The 25,836-nt window shown below is 44.6% G+C and overlaps 1 protein-coding gene and 1 long non-coding RNA gene across 9 annotated transcripts in view; one reads left to right on the top strand and one right to left on the bottom strand.

The window, feature by feature from the left end:
* LOC140593908 (uncharacterized) overlaps positions 1-15,384 on the top strand; it is a 34,948-nt gene extending 19,564 nt beyond the window's left edge. The window contains exons 3-4 of the long non-coding RNA XR_011994332.1: positions 11,910-12,095; positions 15,255-15,384. This is a non-coding gene — a long non-coding RNA (uncharacterized lncRNA). The remainder of the gene's footprint in view (positions 1-11,909; positions 12,096-15,254) is intronic.
* ITPR1 (inositol 1,4,5-trisphosphate receptor type 1) overlaps positions 151-25,836 on the bottom strand; it is a 318,610-nt gene continuing 292,924 nt past the window's right edge. For all 8 annotated transcript variants that reach the window (XM_072720366.1, XM_072720372.1, XM_072720371.1 and 5 more), the window contains 2 exons: positions 9,115-9,276; positions 151-1,478 (listed from right to left, as the gene is read on the bottom strand). In XM_072720366.1, the coding sequence (XP_072576467.1) occupies positions 1,392-1,478; positions 9,115-9,276 (249 nt within the window). In that variant the 3' untranslated portion in view covers positions 151-1,391. The remainder of the gene's footprint in view (positions 1,479-9,114; positions 9,277-25,836) is intronic.

The following is a 25,836-nucleotide window of genomic DNA, read 5'->3' on the forward strand; positions in this document are numbered from 1 at the left end:
CTTGCTAATCAAGTAAGCACTTTCTGAGTTAATCTGGTAACCAAACCAGTTGCACTTTAAATTGGTCCCAAAGAAAATATGTAATTAATTGGAATAGCTGTTAAGACACAAAGAAATGCCAAAAATGAAAGCCACCAGTCCACCACTGTATATTCTGCATCATTAAATATTTATTTTTATATATGCATTTACAAACTTTACTCATTTCAGAACTCTGCTTTCAGTACATTTTTAAACTTTTTTTTTTTTGCAGAGATTCTCTTGTAAAATGAGATCCATATACAAAACTAGGCAACAGATATAAAAGTTTCCTTTCATACTTTTCATCCATCAAGGAAATAAATCATGTGACAAGGAAAAAAAACCAAAACGTGGCTCTTTCACAAGAATAACATGTCAGTGTTCAACTATGAGTTCTAATGGGATAGATCATATTTCATCTTTATATGGATGTATATAGTTTAATACTTCTTAGCTACTGTAGCATGTTGGTTCAGATGAAGAAAAAATCAACTCTGCTGTTCGGACTAGATAATCTAGACACCATCCATTATTCATTTCCTTATAATGTGACACCAAAATTCACCTTGGAGATGACACTGATTGGCCAGCAGTCTTTTATTCCAAATGTTGCATAAAAAGTTCCCTTTCAAAAATTCATTAACTTCACAAGCTAAAGTCTGAGCTTCTAATTTAGCTCTCCTACTTAAAGAGTTTAAATGATCAGGTCAGAAGCTTAAAATTATCTTTGAAACTAAAGTTGCTTTTCTTAAAATGAATGCTGACTTGGAGCACTGTCACTATTAGACAGAGGTGCTAATGCCACTAGCAACGAAAAACAGTATCACCACAGTAAGTATATGGTACAAAATGCCCAGGGGCAGGAAACTCACTATTAATATGATTTTGGCAGCAGCATCATTTGATATTTAACCATTTATTACATAGTATTAATACACCAGCTTCAAAGATGTGCACTCCCATTAGGACACTCAGGAGTTACAAATTCATTGTGATTGCATAATTCGTATTGCACAGTTTTATAAAAAACATAAATACTGGCTATTCTAGTTTTAAATACAAAATACATGTCATATACTTTTAAATCTATAATCTGGTTCAAGTGCAAATCAGGTGCTTTCTTTAGTCCTTCCAAAAAAGGCATTTTTAATATTTTTGGCACAAATGAAATTTCATTATGCCAACAATTCTAATTACAATACATATATCCAAACCTTTAGAGTAGCAATCATATACATACAGTATAAAACTGATTATTTACAAATGTACTATGCATTAATGTAATCTTTGTGGGTGAATCAGAACTAATTAGCCATACCCACACTAATAATAATTAAAAAAGGTACAGGAGATTCCTTTATTTCATTTGCTTATGCTGGTTGCTGTGGGTTGACATTCATATGAGGAGGATGTCCTAGAAGACCAATTCTTTGTTTCTGCTTCCTTTGTTCTGTCATCTGGAAAGTTAAAAAGTTTCATCATTAGACCCAGACACTTCCTGTACGTCAGATCATATACTGAACCATAGATTTACCTCTGTGGTTATGGTTTATACTGAAACCCACTTTCTACAAATAGTGTACCGTCACTAAATCAAACACACACAACTTCAAAAGGGACATCTTCCTAGGCAGAATGGGGAATTCTGTGACCTACTCATGCAATGTGGCATTCAGAAGTATTGCTCACTATTTGTTTCATAAAGAAACAAAAAACAGTCAAAGCACAGGATTCTTGATTGTTTCTCAAATCCATTTCCAAATGATTTAAAAGCTCATTGGAAAATGGTGACTTTGTGTGGTGCTAACAGCACACCAAACTATCAAGAGAAGCAGTGTGTTTAGAATCCTAGGTTTGAGAGGGACTATGTCCATGGTCTTCAGGGGGTCCCGATTCCATTACTCAATGATTCTAGAGTAATTCTGGTTTCAGAGGAAAAATGATGTAGCACATTTCGGAAGATGAGGAATGTCCTCACATGTCACTGAGATCTAGAGTGACTAAAGGTGATAGACAATGCTTTAGGTACTCAGTGGGGTCTGTTCTTTGCTACCCATACACACAGGACTGCTTTGGGTCAGGAAAGACCATTTCCTAAGACTGGTCAAATGAAAAAGCGCTTTCAAAAACCCAAACAAGAGGTTGTTATTATTTGGCTGCTGAACTAAATCACTTCTTGTATTGATGGGTAGCTAGCTCTGTTCTAGGTATTTTAGGACACATTTAGTTCTCTGCATTAACAGTTTTCATAACCAGTTGGTCCTGGCTCTGGATTTGATGCTGGGCATTTAAGCCAATTAATATAAAATATATATTAGGTAAAATTGTTGTCTACAAGTGGCCTAAGGTCCTGCATGTAGATTTTTGGTTTCCTAAAATCAGAGAGGAATTAGGTATCCTTGTAAATAGAATGTAGGCTTTGGCATCAGACCCATTTCTTTATGGTTCTATGCTACTTAGCTTCTTAAAGTCTGTTTCTTTACTCACACAATTAGGATGATAATTCCTATCTCATAGGGGGAGAATAGAACAGAGATATATGTAAATTCTTTGCTAAGGGTCACATAGTAGATGCTTAAATCTCAGTTTTCACTTGGACTAATTTTTGGTGCAAAATATCCTGAGAACATAAGAATAACTTACCTAGGTTCAATTTTAAAGTGGTTACTTATTCAAAACATAGTTTTCTTTTAAATCAAAATACTATTTTTGGGCTCCTGTGAAATACCTTCTGTTATAATTTAGAAGAGAATTTACAAGGAGTGAATATTCCAGAAGGTAGCTTTTTATAAAGAATTGAATTAAAACATTACAGCTAGCCTCTCAAGTTTCCGTAGATGAATGACAAATCTTCTAAGTAAGTGTTACACACTACACTATACTTCACAGAGTCAGCTGAGAAAAGAGAACCTAATTTGACATGTGGGATAAATTCACAACTAGATTACAGTGTAATCTGTAATCATTGATCTTACTGTCTGGTACTTCAGATACTTAGCTCAGATCCACCTCCCTCCCCCAGCTGACGGACACAGGGACAGACACACACTCTCTCACTCTTCCCTTGGTAGTTAACCCTGAGAGGGAATCCAGTACAACACCACGAAGCTTAACAATCACAAGCATTCTAATGGATTTAGGAATGGGGCATAGGGGCTCAACCCCTCCTGAAGGCTACTTTATTTAAATACTTTGATTTAAAGTTCCTGAGGTCAAAAAAAAAAAAATAAAAAATAAAGTTACTGAGGTCTTTCAACTGTCAAAATTAGTTACTAAAACCTTTTCTGTAATTTTTCTATAAATAACTACTTGCATTTGAGATGGCCTTTTATATTTGCATCTGTTCATGCCTGTTGGTTAGGTCAGCTTTTAACTTTGCGAGATATTGACTATTCAGTCATTCTTTTAAATAGAAAAGCTTCTACAACAGTATTTTCTATAACGAGTCTTTAGCTGATAGCACACCTCCTTTTCCCTTCAATGGCCATCACCTGACACCTCACTGCTGCTCCTAACTTTCTAGGTTTGCCTTTCTAACATTCTGCCCGCCCCCTCCCCACCTCCTAAACCTTAAAATTCCCTATTGATGTAGGTTAGTTGCCAAATTCTTTGCTCAGGCAGTCCTATTCCTGGTAATTTCAAGTACCTAGTATATACCTAATTTTGTTTTCTATTTCTGTAGAATAGTGGTTCTTAAACTTTGGCATAGGCCAGAATCACACAGAAGATTAAAACAGATCAAAGGGCCTACAAACAGTTTCTGATTCAGTAGGCCTAGGGTAGGGCCCATTAATTTGCATTTCCAACAAGTAACAAGTGAGGTTTATGTAGCTGGTCTGGGATCACAATGCTTCTCTAGAAGCAGTGATTATCTTGGAAATATGTCAAAGATTACTTCAAGTGTATTTTCACATTCTTAAACACAAAAGTATTTTGGATACATATATCATTTTTCTCAAGGTTAAGATCTTGGAGAAGGCTATAGTTGAGCACATAGTAGGCATACAAATCTGTCTGAATTCTGTTTTGATCAACCACAGCCTTTTAGACAGAATGGCTGTCATTTAAGTGACTAATAAGTGAGAAGGAATAGGGCAATTGCTAAAGGCTTTAGCCCTTCGACAGTGGTCATTATCAAATTATGATTATAAGGAAACAAAAACAAAAGGCCTAACTCTGGTCTGTAAAAAACCAAGGTCAACAGTGCTGGCCAGTTAGGTTTCCCTGGCCCATTAGTGCATAGTCTCATATAAGTTCTGGCTTTCTGAGCTCAATTCTACTACCTACTTAAATAATTCACACACAAACAATGTGTGTGTGTGTGTGTGTGTGTGTGTGTGTGTGTGTGTGTGTGTGTGTTGTGTGTAAAGCCTTATTTGTGTATTACCTGTTGCTGTTACCTTTATCAAAGCAAACAATGACTAGAGTGAACCTTCACATTCTCACATCATATTCTCTCTGGACATTTGAAACAAAATTGACTTAAAAATATCCCTCACATTCTGATCAAAGTAACTATATTCAAAATGTGAATACTGAAAAATCTATTTTGAATAGTGTGAAGTGTCTTATTTGTATTAGATACATTTACAATCCTCAAAATTTCCATTTAGCTAAAGGATAAACATTTGAAGCAGTACTCTTCTTCATGTCTACATGAATATAAAAATTAGCTTGAAATTTAGCGTTCCTACTTTTGGCTCGGTCTAAACAAGAAGCAAAAACTATTGTAGCTTTACAAATCAGATGCAGCCAAACATGGGAAAGACCTTTCATGAAAACACGAAGGATAGGAAGCAAATGAGCGCATTTTCCTCTCCCAGTCCTGGCCTCCAACGACGGAAGGCAGGCAAAGGAAGAACTGCTTGTCAGCAGCACACGGATGCCACGATCTGGTTTCTAACAGATCAAGGATCTGAAAAACTGCTTTCCTGTCATAGCCAGATCTTGGTTACTCAGATTCTACAAAGCCAGGAAACTCTAAAATCAGCTGTGTTTCTAACAATGAGCCTAAAATACTAAGGAAAAAACCCCTACAACTCTGAGGAACACTGACGTTGACTTATTGTCAATGTACTTGTTCACACTCAGCATTGATCCCTAATATTCTGTTCCTCTCTGTTTCACCTGGTAGGCTCGTCCTCAAACTTTGGAATCCAGCTCTTGCAGTACCATCTCTGAGGCTTCTGTGGCATAACCCAAATTCTCTCCCAACCATCAGGTTGACTGAATTGCTTTCCTCCTTTCACAGTCTATTCACACCACCATTACATACTTACAGGGTTGAATTCTAAGTTAGCCGTTTACTGATTTGTTTCCCACGCTAGACTGTCAGGTATAGAAAGGGAACAGGTTCTATTCATCTCTGTAACCCCAGTACCTAGGGCTGCACCTCACCAATCTGTTTCACAAGTGGTGGTTCAAAGAACGAACGGAATCAACCAGAACATAGTGCCATTCCTGGAGCATGCCATGCGTTTTCATGCCTTTGCTCATGCTGATTCCTTTCCTGGGATGCCCCCTACTGCATTCCTCTGCCAGCTCAGAAGTCACCTACTTGTAAGACTACATCATGTTCAGGCTCTACTCCTTTCTTACTCCAAGCCACACACAGGACTAAATGCCGCCTCCTCTGTGCTCCATCAAGCTCTATTCATGTCTCGAGTGGGATGCACAACTTTTCACACTGCATCATACTGTTAGAGGTCTATTCTCTTGTCTTTCTTACTAGCTTATGGGACCCTAGAGGGCGGTTGTTACCTTCGTCCCCTTTTGTGGTTCCAGAACAGTGTAAGGAACAATATTCCATTTTCCAACCATAGGCAATTATTCTAATCTTTTGTTATCCCTCCCTTCCTTAAGCAGTTAATGTTTGCAAGGTAACTGTCTTGCATGAAAAGTGCCAAACACTAGAACATGCTAATGTGATCTGAATTTTCAAGCGCTTTTTGTATTCCTAATAACACGTCAGGGTCACTGTCCCAGAGGAAGCCAGTAACATTTTCAATAAAGTGAAGCCTCTCGATATTTGCTCTTTTGCGTTATGAAGAAAACATGCACAAAAAAAATGTAGGTTCTTACATCAGTTCTCCTCCTTGGAATAAGAATGTAAGAGAATCATATTTAGTATTCAGAACCTCTTGGGAGGGGAAACTTCAAGATGAGGTGCACCATTAACACTTAGACTAGCAATTCTAATCAACTGTTCTTGGCAATAGTAGGAAAAGTGACACCACCAACTAGGTTTTTAACTTCTGTCCTAGACAACAAGTTTTTCTCCTCAAATTGGTATTTTAAGAAAACAACCACCAAAGTGGTCAGTAGCAGCACAGATTAAAACCAAAGACATTCACATTTAAACTATCATTGCTCCATTATGCTTTCTGGACAAGATTGAAAAAAATATCTCAGTGATGAAGCAATTTGTGTGTTTCCCAGTACTTCTAACAGTGAATGCTATTCTTTCATAGCAGTTTTAAAAAATATCTATCACAGAGTTTCTTGCTCATTAATCATTTGTAGGCTTTTATTTTTTAATTCAAAAAATTGTTTTCTTCAGAGGGCAGGAATTCTTACAATTGCCATTTAAGAACCAGCAACTCTCTAACATATCTGCATATTTTTTTATGCAGAACAAATTAAGATATGTTTATGATTGTTACTACACCAAATTTAATAAAATTCAAAATTTTTCAGTAAGTCAATTCTTAAATGCCCTTAAAGGTTTGTTAAAGGTTACATAATCAAAAGAAAATGCTGACTAATTCCTTTTGAGAGAAACACATTTCCCCAATAAAAGCAGCTGTGCTGAATTTTTCCTGGGCACCTAAAAACCTCAGCAAATCAGTCCTGGTAAAGGCACTTGAGAATATATTACTGGTTTTCTCATACTTCTTTTTAGCTTACAACATCTTCCAAGAAAAAATGGTTCACATTCATTCACTGGGGAAGGGCTTTTGGTCCAACTGCCAACTTGGAGACAAAGAATATAAGGGCCAGAACCAAGCAGTTTAAATCACAGCTTTAATGTCATTAATGAACACTAGTCCCTATGTATGAAGTTTTACATATTTTGTTTAAGCAAATTTAGGCTTAGCAGAAACAATTCTACCTTGGATTTTGAAAATGCCAAGTTTCTTTTATGCCTAGCTGTGTAAAATGGCCATGAAGGTATCCTCCACGGTGCTTAAGTATGTGTGGCAACTTTGTAAACTACAAGGCTCTTTTAAAAAAAAGTAAGATTGTAAACAGTCAACCTGAAAGGCAAACAGGGTAAGGTGACAGAACAAATGAAAACAAAAATATATACAGCATACAAAAATCCAAGCCACACAGGAGGATCAGGAGTTCCAGCCCTGACATTGTCCTAGAGAGTGAAACACACTTCCTGAGAGCGTTCCGTGCACCTCAGTACCCTCATGGAGACAATGAGGGAGTGAGGCAGGAGGACATTTGTGGTCTTGGATGCCCTCCTTCACCTCAGATGCCTTCTGCGAATTCCTCAGCTCACCTCACCCCTGTGACCATTTTAATGAGAGCTCAACAGTTCTTTTACTGAAGTCTGTATTAGATCAGTTTCTGTAAGGTTTTTAAAAATCTCTGATTTAACTAAGATTCATGTAGCCACAGCCCTCTCAAAAGGGAGACAGGAACTAAAGCACTGCTGAAGGTGTTAAGAAGTTCACCTGGCTCTCCAGAGGGGCATAGAGAAGCAGCTGCAGCTGTACTCAACGAACAGGTTAGTTCTCTGGAACATTTGGCAGGTGTGTCACAGAAAGGGTAAAAAGTTACTAAGATAATAAGCAGAGCGATCTAGTTAGATCCTCATTAGCTTTACTCATTCAGGTTATTCATTTTAAGGGGCCACCAAGCTCAGTGCTATAGACAGCATTCATAAAGAAGACTTTCTGTTGTCATTAGTCTTATCTATTTGCATCTTAATACAAGTGAAAGAAAAGAACTGTGAGGCCCAATGGTAGCCGGGGGCATAATAGTCTGGAATAATTTAGTTGGCAAAGAAACAGAATTCAAAGTAGGATCATTACATTGCTCTGCAGACCATCTCCAAGAAGAGTTTATTCCAGATGGGGTGTTCACTAGTTATGTACCTAAGAGTAGAAAATCCCCCACGGGTAGGCCTTGCAACTTACCTGCAGGGCAGCCCTGCCTGATACCTCTTGCTGTGCAAAATTTATAATCTTGTGTATGGAGTTGACTAAAAACCCATATGGGATGCTGACCTGGTCCCATGTCTGTGCCAGGTGACCCCCGTCAGCTCTGGCACCACACCTGCACCTGCCCACCGGTGGGCCTGCCAGCCCTGGACGCATAGCTCACCTCACCTCGTGTGTGGCGTCCCGTCACCACATCCCTGCCTGGCGCTGGTGTGTGTGCTTTTGTTCCCTCAGAAGGGGCTAGGAGGAGGAAGTACATAGGGTTTGGTACAAATCTCCCCCTCCTCCTTCAGGTGCCTTAAAGGGGCAAGTGTCTGCCGGAGGGACAGGGAGCAGGATGGAGCAGTGCTTCTGTAGCCTGGTCAGCTCTCGGGGAGCAGGGGTTGGTCTCTGTTGTCTGTGGTTTTGTCCCCAGCACCTGGCGTGACGCCTGGCCTGTGACAGCCGCTCAGTAAGGATCTGGCCACTGAATGAACTAAAGTATGGTTTTTCCCGGGATGTTGAACTTAAATATCTTGAGTGAAGAGTTGATAGATTTGAGGGCTAGAAAGCAAAGCTAGAAATAGCTTTTAATCTGACAGTAGGTAAAGTAAGAGTATAGCTTTATGGGTGGTGTTTTCTGTACAGCACTTCACTGAAGTCATTTGCATTCTCCCTTTTTCTGGTTTTGTTTTTCATATGAAAACCTCGTACCAGCAGCACTGAAAGCAGTGCTACCGGCTTCTCCTGTAAAAGTGCAGTGAAGGGGAACTGGCGGGGAGACAGGGAGACCGGGCAGCTTTACCCTCTCTGCCTCAGGCCCCTTTTCTACCTCCATGCGAGGGAAAAGTCAGCATTTTAACATGAGCACTGCTGCTTCTGCCCCCATCGAATCTGGTGTGTTTGTGTTTAGGGGGCAGATGGGGCATCTGTTCTTTACCTGATCCTTTAGTTCTGACAGCTGGCCGGAAAGGTTAGTGACAAGCTTCATGGTGGACTCCAGCTTCTCCTGCAGGTTCCTCAGCTCATTCTGCTCCCCTTCTGAGTCGCTGCTGACCAAGGACATGGCTCTCATCCTGGGAAACCAGTCCAGGTTTCTTTCCTAAAAATCGACATTAAAAAAAAGAAAAAAGAAAAAGTCATTTCTAGGAGTAGAGACAAGAAAGGCAGTCCTCCCATGTTATCTTTTCTTTGTGACCTCTTTCATCAGGCGCTCTCTGTTGTTACAGAATTAATGTGCTGTGCATTTTAAAAAACTATTCAGTAAATATCTAATTGAATATCCTTGAACTCTCTCAATTCTTAGAAATCACTTTCAAGCTAAGTACAGAGTGAGGGCACCTGGGGGCTTCAGTCAGTTAAGATTTTTGGCTCAGGTCATGCTCCTGGGGTCGTGAGATCTAGCCCTGTGTTGGGCTCCATGCTCTGCGGGGAGTCTGCTTGAGATTTTTTCCCTCTCCTTCCCCCTCTGCCAGCTCAGGTGTGCTCTCTCCCCCAAATAAATAAAATCTTTAAAAAAAAAAAAAACCCAAAACGAAACTAACTACTCTTTCTCTAAAAGAGAACTAAAGGTAGGTTTCCAAACAACTTCTCTAATCTGTAAATAGGAATGCAGCCACTGCATTACATGGCTAATGAGTAGTAGGTGGTAAAATATATAGAACATAAAATTTTCCATTGAAGTCGTTTTTAGCTGTACAGTTCGGTGGCATGAAGTGCATTCACACTGTTGTGTAACCATCGCCACCCTCTACACCTCGGGAACTTTCTTCATCTTCCCTGTCTGAAACTCCATCCCCATTCAACACTAACGCACCCAGCCAACCACCATTCTGTTTGCTGTCTCTATGAATCTGACTGCTCTAGATACCTCGTACTGTGCTGTGTATTTTTAAAAGCATTATACTTGGAAAATCATTTGCAAACACTCTGGAAGTGAAATGAATTTTGAGATCCCAAGTGTTCTGGCATTTACCGGATTTGTGTGTGTGAGCTTTTACTTGGGAGGGGATCGTCAAGAAGTTGAAAATGGGGAGTGGGCTTCTTGTTCCATTACCCTCTTTGTCAGCTTATGGAAATTACTGATTTTTTTGTTTCTTTTTCCTTCCAGTTTGACATCGTTGATAGGTGCCATCAGTTGGTATAAGAAAGGCCCATTCAGCCTCGTCTCCTGTCTCCATCCTTTCTTTTGATATCTATAGCTTATACCTGAAAAGTTTTTCTCACCACTGGTTAACCAATGAGCCAAGACTTCCTCCTCCCACCTCTCTTATTTGTGCCCACCTGTGCTTTTCTCCTAAAAAGCAGGCATCATAGAGAAGTTCTGTACAGAGAGGCAGGGATGAATAGTAAAAGCTTAATCAGCACAAGGTAAGGGGAGAAAATGAACTCAAGTCCACATCTGTCTAGTGTCATTTCTGACCAGGACCATTTTGATCCTATCGAGATAAACATTCGAACACAAATCTTGCCCAGCCACTCACCCTCTGCCAGTACACGCACACAGGGCACAAACACTATTATTTCTACTTTGTGTACACCATCGGTCTTCAAATTTTTCTCTATGGTAAATATTTTCTGATAGTAAAGATCTTTGGCTTTGTGGACCAAATGGTTTGTCACAATGACTCTGCTATTGCAGCCTGAAAGCAGCCACAGGCTGTACAAACATGAATGAGTGTAGCTGTGTTCGAATAAAACTTTATTTACGAATGCTGGTGGTGGCAGGCTGGGTTTCACCCATATTCTGGAGTTTGCCAACCTATGTCATACAGTAGAAGGCATCAACATGCTTAAAATCAGGTACAAAATCCCACAAGACATGTCTAAATGTTAAAAAGCAACCAAGACAGTCTAGCAATATTGAAGCCAAACGAGAACAAGTTGAAAAATATGACAAAGAAAGCATACCACTGTCAATGCGGCATCACATTTACTTGAGTGCTTAAAACATCTGGGGAATCTGGTAATTAGGAACCCACTAGCCTCTAGCATCATGAGTGCAGAGACTACCTTAGTATAGTGACCAGAACATGGTAGACAGTTGATAAATATTTGTGGAGCCCTCAGAGCGAATGCTTAAATGGTGAATTTCAGTTGCTTAGAATGACTGCTGGAGGAGAAAATGATCATCTCTACCTTCCTGTACCAAATACCCTGTCTGTGATCAGCACTTCATTCACATGTACCTTTATGTTAGCCTATATTCATTTTCATCAATTTCCCACCACAGTGCAACAAGCAAAAAAGACCATTCAATACAACATCCTATTTCAAAGATGACCAGTCTAAAAATCTAAGCTGTTTCCATGTCTGGGAATAGGTTTTCTGCTGTGTGTCTACAGCAAAGAGGAGGAGGAGAATAAGCATTTGAAGACATTTCCGTTTGGCATTGCCACTGAAAGACAGCTAAATAACCTATCACTGATTATATTCACTGCTTCTTCCATCCTTCAGACACAGTTGCACCTTCCCACCAAAGAAACGTCCCACGTTCAGTGTCTAATGCTAAGGGAGGAATGAACGTAACTGTTCAGAAGAGGGCGCACACAGGGGACAGGTTGTTACTTACTCTCACTGGGCCGACCTATGGAGGAAGGAGAGATGGTGTGGGCTGGACTGATGAAAACATGAGCCTTTTTGCAAAGCACAAATGCAGTAGGATCACACAGTATAAGACTGGGCTGGCAATCAGAGGCCTCACATATCCACAGGGACTGTCATCAATTTTTACAGACGGACTCCCCGACCCCACACCAGGACAAGTTGAAGAGGAAAGATCCAGTGTCCTCTGTCAGACTCAGAGGAGCATACGGACACACCATCAATTGGGATGTGACAGGATGTCATGCCAAGTAGGAGTTTGGAGATCACTGTCACAGCTGGATCTGTAATGCAGAAAACTGAGCCCTGAAAGGGAAGGTAACTTGTCCTGGGGAGGGAGGGACACAACGAATTCTTGTATTTCACAGGGGACCCTGAGTGTTGATGAATTATAAACTGCTATTTTGGGGTGAAATATTTGCTAGTTCTTTGAATTTAAATAAAAAGTATAAGCATTATTTTAGGTCCCTGGAAGGAAATATTTAAAAAATACAAACATATATTCAACATCTACTTCAGGAGCACTTCCCTTATGTGCTTGGTGCTGAGGGAACAGCAGTGAGCCACACACACATATGGTTGCTGCCTCCTGGACCTCTGTCAAGTGGAAATGGCTTTGAAACCCAAGTATGAGATGGGGTTCTTGCCGTCACAGCTCTTGTTATTTAGTTAACGAGAGTGGACATATTACATTTAAAAAGAAGAATGGTATAAAGCAGGCTACGTGCTATCAAATGAGTGGCAGAGTAGGGCCAGCATCAGAGCTGACCAGCAGTGATGATCATGGGCTGGAATCCTCCTGGGGAAAGGCGTGGACCTGAAGGAGGGCCATTGCTTGGCCTAACTAAAGGCAAGCATGAGGGCATTCTCCACAAAGTGGGACCGGCATAGGGAGGAAACCAGTTTGGCTGGAGTGGGGGATGAGGGCCTACAGGCAAGGGCAGCTCAGACTATAGATACTGTAGAGCCGATCAAAGTGTGGGACAGCCTGGTGCATGAAACAGGAGTAACCCAAAGTGTGGAATGAAGAGGGCTAGGGTAAGGGGTCGGCCGAGGGAAGGAGGAGGGGGGTGACCTGGAGTCCCTGTGGGCCTGCCTGGTGAGATGCAGGGAGAGAGGCATGTGCATGGCACTCCAGCAGCTAGGGTGGCGAGGACTCACTACTGACATGCAATTTAATATGTTCAACTGCCTAATCTGGTTAGAGAATGCCATCTGAAACCTACCTTTCAAATCTTGCAATGTTCCTTTGCTTAGCAAACCCCCCCATAAAAAAAAAAACAGATTTCCAAATAGAGTCCACATTAATGAAGTCTTCAAAAGAACACAGAAAATTGATGCAAGAGTCTGCACACAGCTTAAAGCTTAAGCAGCAGTTTCTTTTTCGTATTCCAACAGCAAGTGACCAAATGACTACAGATTAAAAGAGGTTTTCTGTGGCACATTCCCACCTTCTTTCATGGCATATTTGATTTCTGGACTCCCATGGAAGGAGAGTCCCTTTCCTCTCCGAAAGGTCTTTGAACAAATGCAAAATGCAGACCTCACTAAACAACTGTTTGTTGAACATTTATAATTTCTGTGCCCAGCAGAGGGTTAAGTATTGAGGGTCTCAGGATGAGCAAGACCAGGTCCCTGCCCCCAACGTGCTTTAGTGCACAGACTGTGGTCACAAGGCCGGTCCTAGGGCATGGTTCTTCACTTCTGAGAGCCTCCCCTCCCAAGCTGTGACCTGCCAGATGAATGAGTGTGGTCCACCAGTATTAGGAGGACTGCTACGGGCAGCTGTGCTCATCGTCTCAGTGGCTATGATGATGCACTCAGATCCCCTTTGCCTTTGCTTTACTTGGGCTTCCATGAGTGAGACACCCACATTATCCTGGGGCATGAAGGTCCGGCCCAAGGGTATATAACGCCACAGACAGAAAATAATGCATCTTTTTTTAGAATGCCCATTTCGCTGAATGGTAAATTATTGAAAATACTTTTATGTTAAACTCAAAATATGCCCTACAAAGAACATGACATTTAATCAAATTTTAAAAGTTAAATCCAAGATTTGAAAGAATGTCCTATTTGCCTGAGGCCACTTTAGGCCACATACCCTGATCCTAGGGATAAACCTTCATTCTCCAGCTCAGAGGAGTCCTTGAGTGCAGAGCTGGAAAAAGATTTCTGGTCTGGATATTTTCTGGCTACCACCACACAGCTTCTTCCTCAGTGCTTTCCTCCAACTCTGATACATAACAATGCGATCTAAGATGGGAGAATCCCACTAAAATCCTAAACCATAGGAAAGCAGCTCAACTGCAGAAATTCAAGTAGTCCGGATGGCATGTATTTTTAGCTTTTCTGCACTGAGGCAGGTAAATCCCCAAATCTGAGATCCTCGGTGTTGCCAGTATTTTAATTAAATAATCATCCCGAGCTGTTAAGTCAAATCTCAAATTACCAAGGAGTACCTAGTGGTTAAAATTAATTAGCAATTCTAGCCACACTGTTCTCTCAGCTTCCATTTGATTTTGCACCCTGCACAGTAGGATAAGCTCTGGTGCAGTGTAAGGTTGCTCACCGACTGCATCTCCCTCCGTAGAGAATCTAAGTCTCGAAGGGAAAATGCTTAGACGATCCCAATTACTAGGTACAGGGGCACAGAGAACACTTGAATCCAATCACTTTGTATTTAGCTCGGACTTTCACAGGAGATGGTGCGCCTGCTTGAGTGCTCTAGGATTCCAGGGGAGCCTGCAGTACACGGTGCTCCAGCTGGTCAGTCTGGAGGCCTCGAAGTGTTTGCAGCTTCCTGCCTTTATGAGCACTGAAGATCCAAAACACGGCTCAGTGTCTTGGCTTCTGCATTTTTTGAGAAAATCATCTTCACCTGGCATTTTGTCTGTACGTGAATTTAGTGTGTGTGCACACGTGTGTGTGTGTGCGCGTGTGTGTGCACGCGCGCACGCAGGAGGGTGGAGTTGGGGGAGGCTGTGGGTTCAGGGAGCGTCTGTCAGCAGCATCTGTCGCTCTGGGCCTGAGACGTCCCCGTGCCTGCCTGGCTCTCCTTGCTGCTGGCATCTCGCATACCAATGTCGTTAGGCACCGTCTGCCCTGGTCCTCCTACAATCCAGCCAGTGCAGTTCCCGGCACAGCAAGCGCTTCCTCTGTCAGAGCAGACAAACTGACTGAAGCCACAGCCGGAAGCAGGCTGACCACAAGTGCTAAAGTTCTGGTTAGTTCTTTTCTAGGTAAAGTTGGAAAAGTCCCTGCAAAGGCAAACATTGAAGTTTTAGACACGGGGGCGGTACTGACCTCTTGAAATGTCCTTGACTGGAAAGAAGGAGGGTGTGTGTGTGTGTGTGTGTGTGTGTGTGTGTGAGTGTGAGAGACAGAGAGGAGGAGGAGAGGAAGTTGGATTGTATGATGCAAATGCTAATCATTCTGAGAAGAGGTTTTTTTTTTTTTTTTTTTTCTTCTTCCCAGGTTCAACTGAAGAGGCTGTTCTAAGAAAGACGACTGAGGTAATCAATTACCTTCCTCGGAGAAAGTCTGCTCAGGTAGCAGTTTGTTTACCATGTAAACAGTGGAGCATTTACTGTTGAAATAGCCAGACTAGAGATTTTGGATCTCTAGGTGGGGGGCACAGTGGGGGCACGAGGGCAAGAGAGATGGTGGGGGAGAGAAGATGGGTCCTGAGGAAGGAGACCTGTGGCTTGTCTTTCCCAGTCCCCTCTGAGGAGATTCAAAAAGGTAAAGACTGTCCCTTCAACTCACATGACAGGTGTGTGTCTACTCATCTTACTGAGCAGGATGACAAACCAGGTTTTCCCAGAAAGCCTGGGACCGCAGGGGACAGGAGTGACTAGAGGAGGCAGGGGTGCAGGGGAGGACTGCAGGTAATCCTTAACTTTCCAAAAGCAAGAATACAGGACACTTCATGAACTTCAGATTACTTGCCCCTTTGGTGGGGAGGGGTGACTATTTTTTTTTAACTGAAGGGGACTAAAATTCATTTTTAGGGCTCACTTTTCTGAGACCACAGCAAAAAAGCAAAACCCAGAATCTGTTGCTTTGGGTGAGAAACGGTGATAATGATCTCTAACTCTGCTCAGTGATTCTAAAATTGCTATTTATAGCAAATATTACACATTAAAAACAACTAAAAAAATGGATGCCAGCTATGGACACAGTAAGAAGATCAGGGGCTGGGGGGGAGGGAAGGATGTCTTGGTGGAGCACAGAGGATTTTTAGGGCAGTGAAACTCTTCTGTTTGCTGCTGTAGTGCTGGATACAGGTCACTGTATAATTGTTAAAGCCTGTAGAAGGTGCACCACCAAGGGTGAGCCCTAACGTAAACTGGTCTGTATTTAATCATGTGTCATATATTGGTTCATCAGTTAGAACAAATACACCGCAGTAATAAAAAATGTTAATAAGAGAGAAAACTGTGTGAGTATGGGGAGGGGAGGTGGGAAGGGAGCAATATACGGGAACCCTGTGCTTTCTGCTGTTTTTATGTAAACCTAAAGCTGCTATAAAAAATAAAGTTCATTAAAAACAAGGGATCCCACACTTGGAATTTGTTGGCCAGTCCCAAGTCCAAAGATCCACTTCCCTCTGTTCCAAAGTTCAGTGAACTCAAACCACATACGGTATCTCTACATTTCACAGGTGCCTTTCTACCACAGCCTTGTGACATGAGTTTGTCAGCAGGAAGAGTGATGACCTGAATCAGGTGCTAAGGACTTTAAGTCACAAGCCCCCAGTGTGTTTGAGGACAGTGCGCCAGTGAAGGTGTCAGTTAACCAACTGGGGTCTCTGTTTCTCTTGAGAAAGAGATCATGGGTTGCCCCTACGGAGCTACTGTAAGGATCAAATAGGTGTGAGAAGGCGTCCCGTAAGCTGGAAAGCATTATCGATCAGTGTCATCAGCCTAAGGTCACAGAGCTAGTCTAGAGTCGGCCCTGGAATTCAGGTATGGACGCCTCGTGTGGTGCTTGGCTTCCAAGTCAGGTTAGGTCCTTGCTTTCTATGGGATTTGACTTCTGAGATACAGATTGCTCCTCTATCACGCAGCCACACGAAGGCTGCCCACAGTGCCTCCAACTGTAGGTGTCAGAGGGTTCTGCTCTTGAGCTCTGAATGACATTACCAAACAGGCCGCATTATATAATCTTCAGCTGGGCTGGAATGACCACTCACCCTTCCCAGACTCAGTTAATAGTTGTTCTTGGATGATACAGTGTAACAAAGACAGGCCCTTGCCAGGAGAGCGAGCCGCACCCATTTCTGATGAAATCCCTAAGAAGAGCCAGCTGCGGAATCACTGTTTCAGTCATTGGAGACCCCAGGTGAAGTGAGGGCTGGGCCCCCCCGCTGAGACACAGAGAAAAGCAGGGCTTGTCCCAGAGTGGCACGGCTGTGTCCTGGGCACCCGGGCCGCCAGGCAGAGGAAGCCAGAGGCCTCAGAGGAGAGGAAGGTGGGGCTGGCAGCTGGTACCGGACAAGGCAGGGTTGGCCCAGTGGAGACTCCTAATAAAGAACAATTAGGGTAACTTGCCCTCCTCTCAAGCTGGCTCATGACATTTTGCTTAGGCAACTTCCCCCCCTGCATTTTCAGTTAGCTAAGAAATCTACCAGAACGTTCCCAGAGGTTATATATGGGATTTTAGCCATTTCTATTGGTTTTCCTCTATTCTTTTCTGGGTTTCAGGACTCTCAAACTTTGCTCTCTTACTACCTTTATGCAGTCATGGTTTTTGCTTTTTGTTAAGCCTACTTAAACAGCTTTCCAAATTTCTCTGCTGTTGTTTCAGGAAAAAATACTTGGCATTTATCTTTGAACCTACAAACACATACACACACATCCATAAGCCTCACGACTAAGCTGCTTCACACATGAGTGTTCCATTGAACAGTGTTTATCATCCTGTGGGTTTCTATGTTGGCCAACACTTGACCAAAATGGTTTTAGCTAAGGTCAGCTCTGCCTGGATATACTCAAAGAATAGAGAAAAAAAGTCTTTCCTCTTACTGTTCGTACGACCAGCAAGGGTTGAGGGGCAAGTCACCAGCAATGTTACTGACGTGAGGGTGGCCTGGAAAGAAAGCTTGAGCTCCTAAGGGTGACAGAGATCATCAGCTGTGTGCACACCCTCTCAATTCCTCAAGCCTTTCCAAGTCCCCCATTTTACTCATGTGCCCCATGCACCCTGATCCCAAAGATTTGCTAGCCTGTTCACACAGGTCTCCTCCTCTCTCCCTCCTGACACCCATACCTCTGCTCTTGACAAAAACCCTCTTTAATAGTTCATGAACTCCCAGCAGCATTTGGCAAGTTGCTTCACTGAATGTAGTGCTAAAAATGGCGTAAGAGGCCCTTTGGTTCAACTTTACTTTATAGGTGGTCACACCACGGCCCTGAGAAGTGGGTTGGTGAAAGGAGAAACCGAGGGCCTTGTCGACCTGAGTACCTGGCACAGACGCAGGACTGCACCTAAAGACTAGTGTCCGTGCATCCCCACATTCCTTAGCAACACACTGGCAGGCCTCACTGCAGAGAGGCCCCTTACAGAATCCCAAGCGCAGGCCCCGGGGCCCCGGAACATTGTGCGGCTTTAGAGGCACTGACTCCCGCACGCTTGAAAATCTGCAGAGAACTTGTGACTCCCCCAAACTTAGCAACAGCCTACCGCTGACAGGAATCAGGAGTCGATTACCATGGTGTGTATGTTCTATGCATTACAAACTCTAGTCTTCTAGTCAAGTAAGCCGTATCCGGTCCAGTCAGTGCTGAGATTCAGGAGGAAACAAAGGAGTTACAGGTGCAGGTCGGTGCCTGGGGCTGCAGGAGGCAAGGGAGGCACTCAGCGGGGTCGGCACTGGGGCAAGGAGCAGAAGGCGGGTGCAGCGTGTGAAGGGGAGAAGAATACATCCCTGGAGTTCCCGCGTCTGCTGGGTTGGGGGAAGCGTGGAAGCAGATATTGCCGTGCGGACACTAGCGTGTACGGACTGCCCCGGGCTAACTACGGCGGGGAGCCTGGCACCATGGGGCGCAGTCTTGGGCCGCCCGGACGCCGCTGGGAGTCTGCTCGCGTGCCGACCGCAGCCCCGGGCTCGAAGCACAGGCGTCCCTCCCGGAGGCTACAGCGCTGCTCCCCTCACGGTCCCAGCTGTGCCTCGCACACGCTGTGCCGGTCAGAATGTGGGCGCTCGGGCAGGGCAGACCTGGGGGCTGGCGGCCAAGTGCTTCCCCGGAGCAGCAGGCCCCCGTGGGGCGCGGCAGGGCGAGGGGCCTTCGCAGCCTCTGGAGCAGAGGGCAGAGCGTGCCATCGGCCTGGGCGGGGACACAGGCTGGCAGCTGCCCTGTGCAGCTGCCGCTGACGGAGCCCAGCTCAAGTGCACAGGGTGGGGCGACGGCACGTCTGGCCGGGAGGCGAGTCCAGGGCTGCTGACATGCTGTTTCCAGCCACCGGAAAGCGAGCGCCAAGTCCCCCTCCCGGCTCCCTTGCTCTGATATTCTCGAACTCGGCCACGGTGCCAGCTGACTTTGGAAGGCACAGAACTGTACGGGGTGCCTCGGAGGCTGTGCCCTCCGCTCGGCTAAGGCTGGCTAAGGGCTTTGGCAGCCCGGGGCCCCTGTTACTCCAGGCCTGTGGCCCCCAAGTCAGGCAGGATGGCTGAGGGCTGTGGAAACAGCACCCCCAGGTCCCCGACTATGCAGGCCCTCCCTTCCTCCCCGCAGCCTCACTGCAATTCCAGAATAAAAGTCCGAACCCATGACCGGCCACCTGCACGGAAACACAGGGTTTCCATGTCACTTTATCAGCCGCAGCCTGCCTGGCACGTGATGAAGCACAGGGGAGGCGGATGGGCGGGGCGGGTGCTGACCTCTCCTGCACTCCAGGTCCTGGCTGCTCAGCTCAGCTCAGCTCCCGATGCTGAAGCCCCAGGACGCCCCAGGACGCCCCAGGACGCTGAAGCCCCAGGACGCCCCAGGACGGCTGCCTCCACATGCACTTCCCTGCTCCCGCGCCTGCCAGCACCCCTTCCCTGCAGATTGCCAGGGCCTCGCTTTTATCTGATTAAGAAACACCAGTCTTTCCTGCTCTCCATTTCTGTCCGGAGCTATTCCCTTTGGTCCCTTTACCCAGTTCCTCAGGCAGAAAGCTGCTGGCCTCACTTAGGAGCGTGCCCGTCTGCAGATTTCATAGCAACAGGCTCTCTCTCGGGGCAAGAAAGGTGCAGTTCCCCTTTTAAAAGAAGGCGGTGACATGTAGGTAATTCAGTTCCCATTTTGATCTTTTGCCCTCGTTAACATACAGCTTTCTGACTGTGCTTGCTTCCTGTGTCTTCTTATCCAATGCAGATAACACAAGTGCTGAGGCCAGATGCCCTATGGCATAGAATCTTCCTCACAGATATTTAGTAGCGCTTTATTTGCTAATAGAATTTTTTTTTTTGCTTGGAAAATTTACCCAAGAGGTATTTTCCAACCAAAAAGAGATGGCTCTTCCGTGTCTTTCTTGATGCAAATCCTCCAGGAATGCCGGCTCCTGGCCCTGGCCCCTCCTATGTGAAAAAGGCACTATGTTCTAAGAGCATTTCACTGACTACCATGATATTACTTTTGATTTGGAAAATTGTTTCTTTGCTTTTATAACCTTGTACAACTAGTTTCTGAAGAGGTCAAGTGAATTAATACAAGGTGGAACAAACTAGAAAATCTCTAGTGGAATAATGTGTGAGCACGTGAGGGAAGGAGGGAGGGAGGGAGGGAGGAAAGGAAGGGAAGAGAGAGAAGTCAAGAGCGGTCTATTTTCACTGTGAGAAAAAGTCAGCACTAGGCTTAAAGGATGATGGATCAGACACTCTAATTATCAGGGAGTTCTAACTATTCAGATGAGTCACCCGGGTGTGGAAGCCCGTCTGTCTATGGTTCTGGTGAATCTCCCTTCGCCTTTAACTAAAGACACCTCTCTCCTCTCAAAAAATGGCCACCAAAGGCAGGATCATGCCCTGTTCCAGGCTCAGGTGAGAGTAATGATGTTTATCAGATTTAACCGAGTTAGCATTAACATATATTTCAGATCCACCCTTTGTAAGAGGTGGCTCTGCCTTTCCCAAACTCTAGTTATTTCTACCACCCACTATCGTATTCTCCTCAATGTGGTTGCCTGATTAGCAGTGCTGGTGGCAGCTCAGAGAGTTGACACCCTTCTAATGCCCAGAGCTTCTGTCTTGTTGATTTGTGTGTTAGCCAGTCAGCATCACTCAGGAGGTCTTCTCTCTCCCTCCTCTCACCCCCACAATCCAGGTGGGGCCTTTGGTGGGCCTTGCCTCTTTTGAAGGTGGCTAATTTGCCTGGGAGATGAGCCAGTCCAAGCTAGGAAAACCAGAGTCAGCCTGACCAACAGCACCATGGCCTTGCTGCTGAGGGCTGTGTGTGAACGAGGAACCACACTGTCCCCGTACATGTTGGGACAGCTCCAGGGTGGGTTCTGATTCAGCAGCCCTGGATGTGAATCTCAATTCCAGGCCTTCCCAGCAGGGTGACCCTGGAGAAGCAGCTCAACCTTGCTGGGCTCTACTTTCCCATCTGTAAAATGGGAACAGTGCCACCTACAATGCTGTTCTGGAGATTAAATAGCACCATGCATGCAAAGCATTTATTTCAGTATATACTGACTAAACACGACCTATTATTAGAGTTATTATCCAATCTGCTCTTGTTATGCCAAAGTACAGCCCGACCAGTCCCCTCCTCCAGAAGCAGCAGCCTATCTCCCGACACTCAGGCTATGTGGGAGGAGGTTCCCCCCAGCTAGCCCAGTGGTCCGTTGACATGCTATATTGGGGGAAGAGAAGGGTCCAGAGCACATCCAGCTATCAGGGGATGTTGAAATATAGATGAACAGCATTCCATCTGACCACCCTGAACAATTCACTCAGAAACATGCTTCTGAAAATAACTTCTTTTTCAAGGTAGAATTCCAACGTATAGAAGGGAAATCTATATTTAATTAACAAAACAGATGCTATATATATTTAAATTATATTAAATAATAAATTAAATTATAGTTCTGTCTTCTTTACTAACCTTCTTTCTTTAGGTTTTTCGAGTTTCTAACTTTCAAGAGTAACTTTGCTTAATAAATTGAACACTGGCTTTTCTCCTGAGCTTGACTGTCACAGAAAATTGGGCTGCTGAATCTTTGCTGGGAATCATATATTTGGTCTTTTATCTACAACATGCCTGCTGTGCAGTATTTAAATTCCTGCAGGCAAAGATGCAACTAATTTACCACTTATCTGGGTTACATATATCTGATTGTATAGCCTGTCAAATCCCTGTCTATGGACTAACACATTCTCATTTCAGTCAGCAATAGAGAGAAGTCAAAGAATGTTAACTTATTGACAAAGACTGTGTACATCAAGTATGGTGAAAATCTGAATGCAGCTCAGGACTAATAAAACTCTGCTTATCATAAAGGCGACCACTACAACTCTACACAGTAGCACCAAAAATCAAGTTCCTATGGGGAGAGGAAGCTCAGGGTTTTTTCTCCCGCCTTGAAGTGCCAGGCCTAAGTGCGCACTCCGTAGTCATGTTTCTCTGTAAGTACAGCCCTGCCTGGGGCCTGAGTCAACGAATCAGAGACTGCATCTCCAGGCCGAGCGCACTGTCAGTTCTCTACAGAGAAACAGGGGGGACCTGGCTTCCCCACGGCGGTGCTAGGTACAGCACCAGCTCCGATCACAGGCGTCGAGCTGAGGGACGCATCGACCACTGAACCAAGTACCATCATCACAGAATCTGACATACAAGACAAGTCACCCAAACTCCTGGTCGTGGGTCGTGACTGTGAGTGGGGGACACTGCCGAACACAGGGATACAAGTCACAAGTCTTGAGGCCGATTCGATGGAGAAAGAGTGATGTCAGGTTTGTCCTGCTCCAACATTTACGAGGACTTAAGTCTAAATGTAAGAGCAAGGAAGAAGCAGGAATTTTCCATGGGAGGAACTTCTTGGAGTCAAGATGCCCATTCCGACTTTTCTTAGCAACAGCGTGCCAACAGCCAAGACATCTTACACAGTCGTGAAGTGTAGGACACGATGCTTGCGTCAGCTCTCTCAGCACTGCACTCTGCTTCCCTGCCGACTGCTCTGTCTGTTCATCTGGCCCTTCTGGCATCTACTCCCTGCCTCCTCCAGTGCCTGCCACCCCCTCCACCCTGGTCCCCGCAATTTCTCTCATTGCCATTACCCAACGGACACGGGAGGTAGTTATTAATCCCTATGTACAGAGAGCAGCTCTGGTCAGGGAAGTCCCATTACTCCCTGGGACTACGTGGTTAGGAAGGAGCAGAGCCGAAACTCACGTCCTGGATTCTCTACCTTCAAATCCAATGCTGAGGGAGTGAGGTCGTCATGGTAGGCATGGGCCTGGCCTTGGCTTTACCAGGAACGTTCCCATCTCTAATGAAAGGAGACAAGGCACGACCAGAGGGAGAGAGAAGAGAATATACAGTCTTCTCTTCTGTTTAGATGAAAATTAAATGGTGGGGAACATCTGGCTGCTAAGTTCCCTACTGTCATCTCTGGCAAGAAACGCACTGTCTCCATGTTTTTTTTTTGAGATGAAAATCTATTTACCATCCCTGACACCATGGTCTGTGGGGAGTCATTTTCAGGGCAGCTGTGAAGCTCTTCCTCTACCTTCCAAGCGATCACCTGGGGTCCCTTCTGTTTGGTGGTTTTGGGGTGTCTATGGGCAGCTGTTACATCATAGTTCTTAATAAGTCTCCAGGATCTTAATTCGTGAGCTGAGGGAGAGCTGAACAACCCCAGCCTCTGCCCACTAGTCAAGAAATGGTTTTACTGAGAAACCCAAGTCAGAAAAGAGCCTGTCTCCTTCCTGTGATTTTTTTTGGGACATGAGGTAAGCAAATGGGTAGGTGACTTTTCCTTCCATCTCTGACACTGTTAGCTGCCCTTCTCTCCTTGATCCCGGAAGAACAGAGTTGGTTTCTCAAAGAGATCACCCGGCATTTCTCCCTAGGACTGGTGGGCAGGAGCTCTGCCTCCTTAGGAGGAAATGTTGAGAGGAACTCCTCTCCAGGCTGTGGCTGTCTCCACGGGGAACGACCGAATGGGTCTACCACATGGGCCTGTGGCCTGCCCCCCCACCCCCCACAGCTCTGAGTTCCCATGGGCTGTCAGTCGAACATCCCTAGTACTAACCTCCCGTGGCCAGTGGTCCCTAGGGAGTCGCCAGCAGGGATTCGTGTGACTTCAGTACTGGACACCACTGAGGATGGTGCTGACAAAAGGCATAGCCCCTCAGCCAGTGGATCTAACACTTGCCTGAGCCCTCACTAAGGGCACGGAACATCTGGTTCCTCGGCAACTTTGACATTTAGCATTAAGAATTTTCTGATGCTACATATTTTTAGGCCTTTTGACAAGAAGTTCTTGTACAATTGAAGAATGCTGTGGATGAGGAAAGCACACTGAATGCTGGGTTTTTCAAAGCATCGCCAAGCAATGGGCTCTGAGCAGGCTCAGTGGGAGGCTGGGGTGGGGGTGGGGGGTGACTCCTTGGCTCTTAATCCTCACCAGGTGACTGCTCACAAGGCTCCTTTAAGTCTTTATGATTGAGACAGGAACCTAAAAGTGTGCCAGGATTTTCTGTGACAGTAAAGTAAGATGATTAACAGAAAGCTTTAAAACTGGCCCCTGAAGATTTAAAGATAGGGCACAAATACTTTCAAGAGAAGCAAACAAAGGAAAGGAGAAAAAGAATGTGTGACAAGGGTAAAAACTCGAGGTCATTTCCTCTATATGTTACAAGACTTACTGCAAACAAAGGTATTTATGTGTGTATGCAGAAAGGTCTCTGTCTGCACAAAGGCTGACCAAGTATCTTCATTTGGCCATACCAACAATTGGAGGAAAAGAAGGGACAAGGAGAACTTTGCAGTTAATGTGTCTTGACTCCAGAGACCTAACCGAAAGTCTGCACTAGCAGCCACCAGAATTCCCAATTCAAAACAGATCCTACTCCCACCTGGCCCCTTGCTGCCAGCTGCCTCCTGGTCTGCTCCCTCCTGTGGCTAAGGGGCAGTCCCTAGTCGTTAACCCTGGGCTTGCACCCTGGTTTGCGGCTTCTGAGTCCTCCTGGGCAAGCTACTTAACCCTGAGCCTGCCTTTCACCTGTAACAGAGAACATCCATCGGCTCCATTCTGGAACTTGTGTCTTTTTCCTCCTTCTCTGTTAATTTTTTTCTCTTCTCCCTCTGCTTATCTATGACCCTCTCTTTCAACCTCTTTAAAAGTCATCTCTGCTGTAAAACCTCCTCCATTTCTCTTTACTCTCAAAGTCCTCTTTGGTTCCCCACTGAGGGTAATTTTAATTATGAAACACAGTACTAGAGGTAAAAGAGCTTTATAAGCCGTAGAGTGCTAAAATCTTATAGAACATTAGGAATAGCTATCCTCAGCACTCACATCACCAGTTCAGATGATCATTTCTTCAATCAGCATCTGTTTTGTATCTTCTGTTGGATTCTTACTACTCCAAGCATGATCCACCAACCAGCAGCTTTGGCATCCCCCGGTAGCTTGCTGGAAGTGCACCATCTCAAGTCCTGACAGTCCTGCTGGATCACAATCGAAACTCTAACCCATCTCCAGACTGATACGTACAATAAAATTTGAGAAGCATGGAATTAGACTTCAAGGACGGATCTCAAGGGTACAAACGGCACAGAATCCCCAGAAAGCCCTCCAGAACCTGCAGAGGCCTCTGAGCTGGTGTTACATGGGGGTTCAAGAATATTACCATGTGACTGCTGGCCTGCCAGCAATAAAACTAAAAACCTGCCTGCATCTACTGCATATGAATGATGATATTTACAGGAACAGATGTCACCTGAGATTTCTTTATATTAAAAGCTTTAAAATCACATCTGCATAAAAAACACAGAAGGGTTCGTTTAGGATAACTCATTATCAGGCTGAGTGCTTAAGTTCTTGGCAACTAGAAGGAGAGTCAGTG

The sequence above is a fragment of the Vulpes vulpes genome, chromosome 9, assembly GCF_048418805.1.
Source record: "Vulpes vulpes isolate BD-2025 chromosome 9, VulVul3, whole genome shotgun sequence".
Lineage (NCBI taxonomy): Eukaryota > Metazoa > Chordata > Mammalia > Carnivora > Canidae > Vulpes > Vulpes vulpes.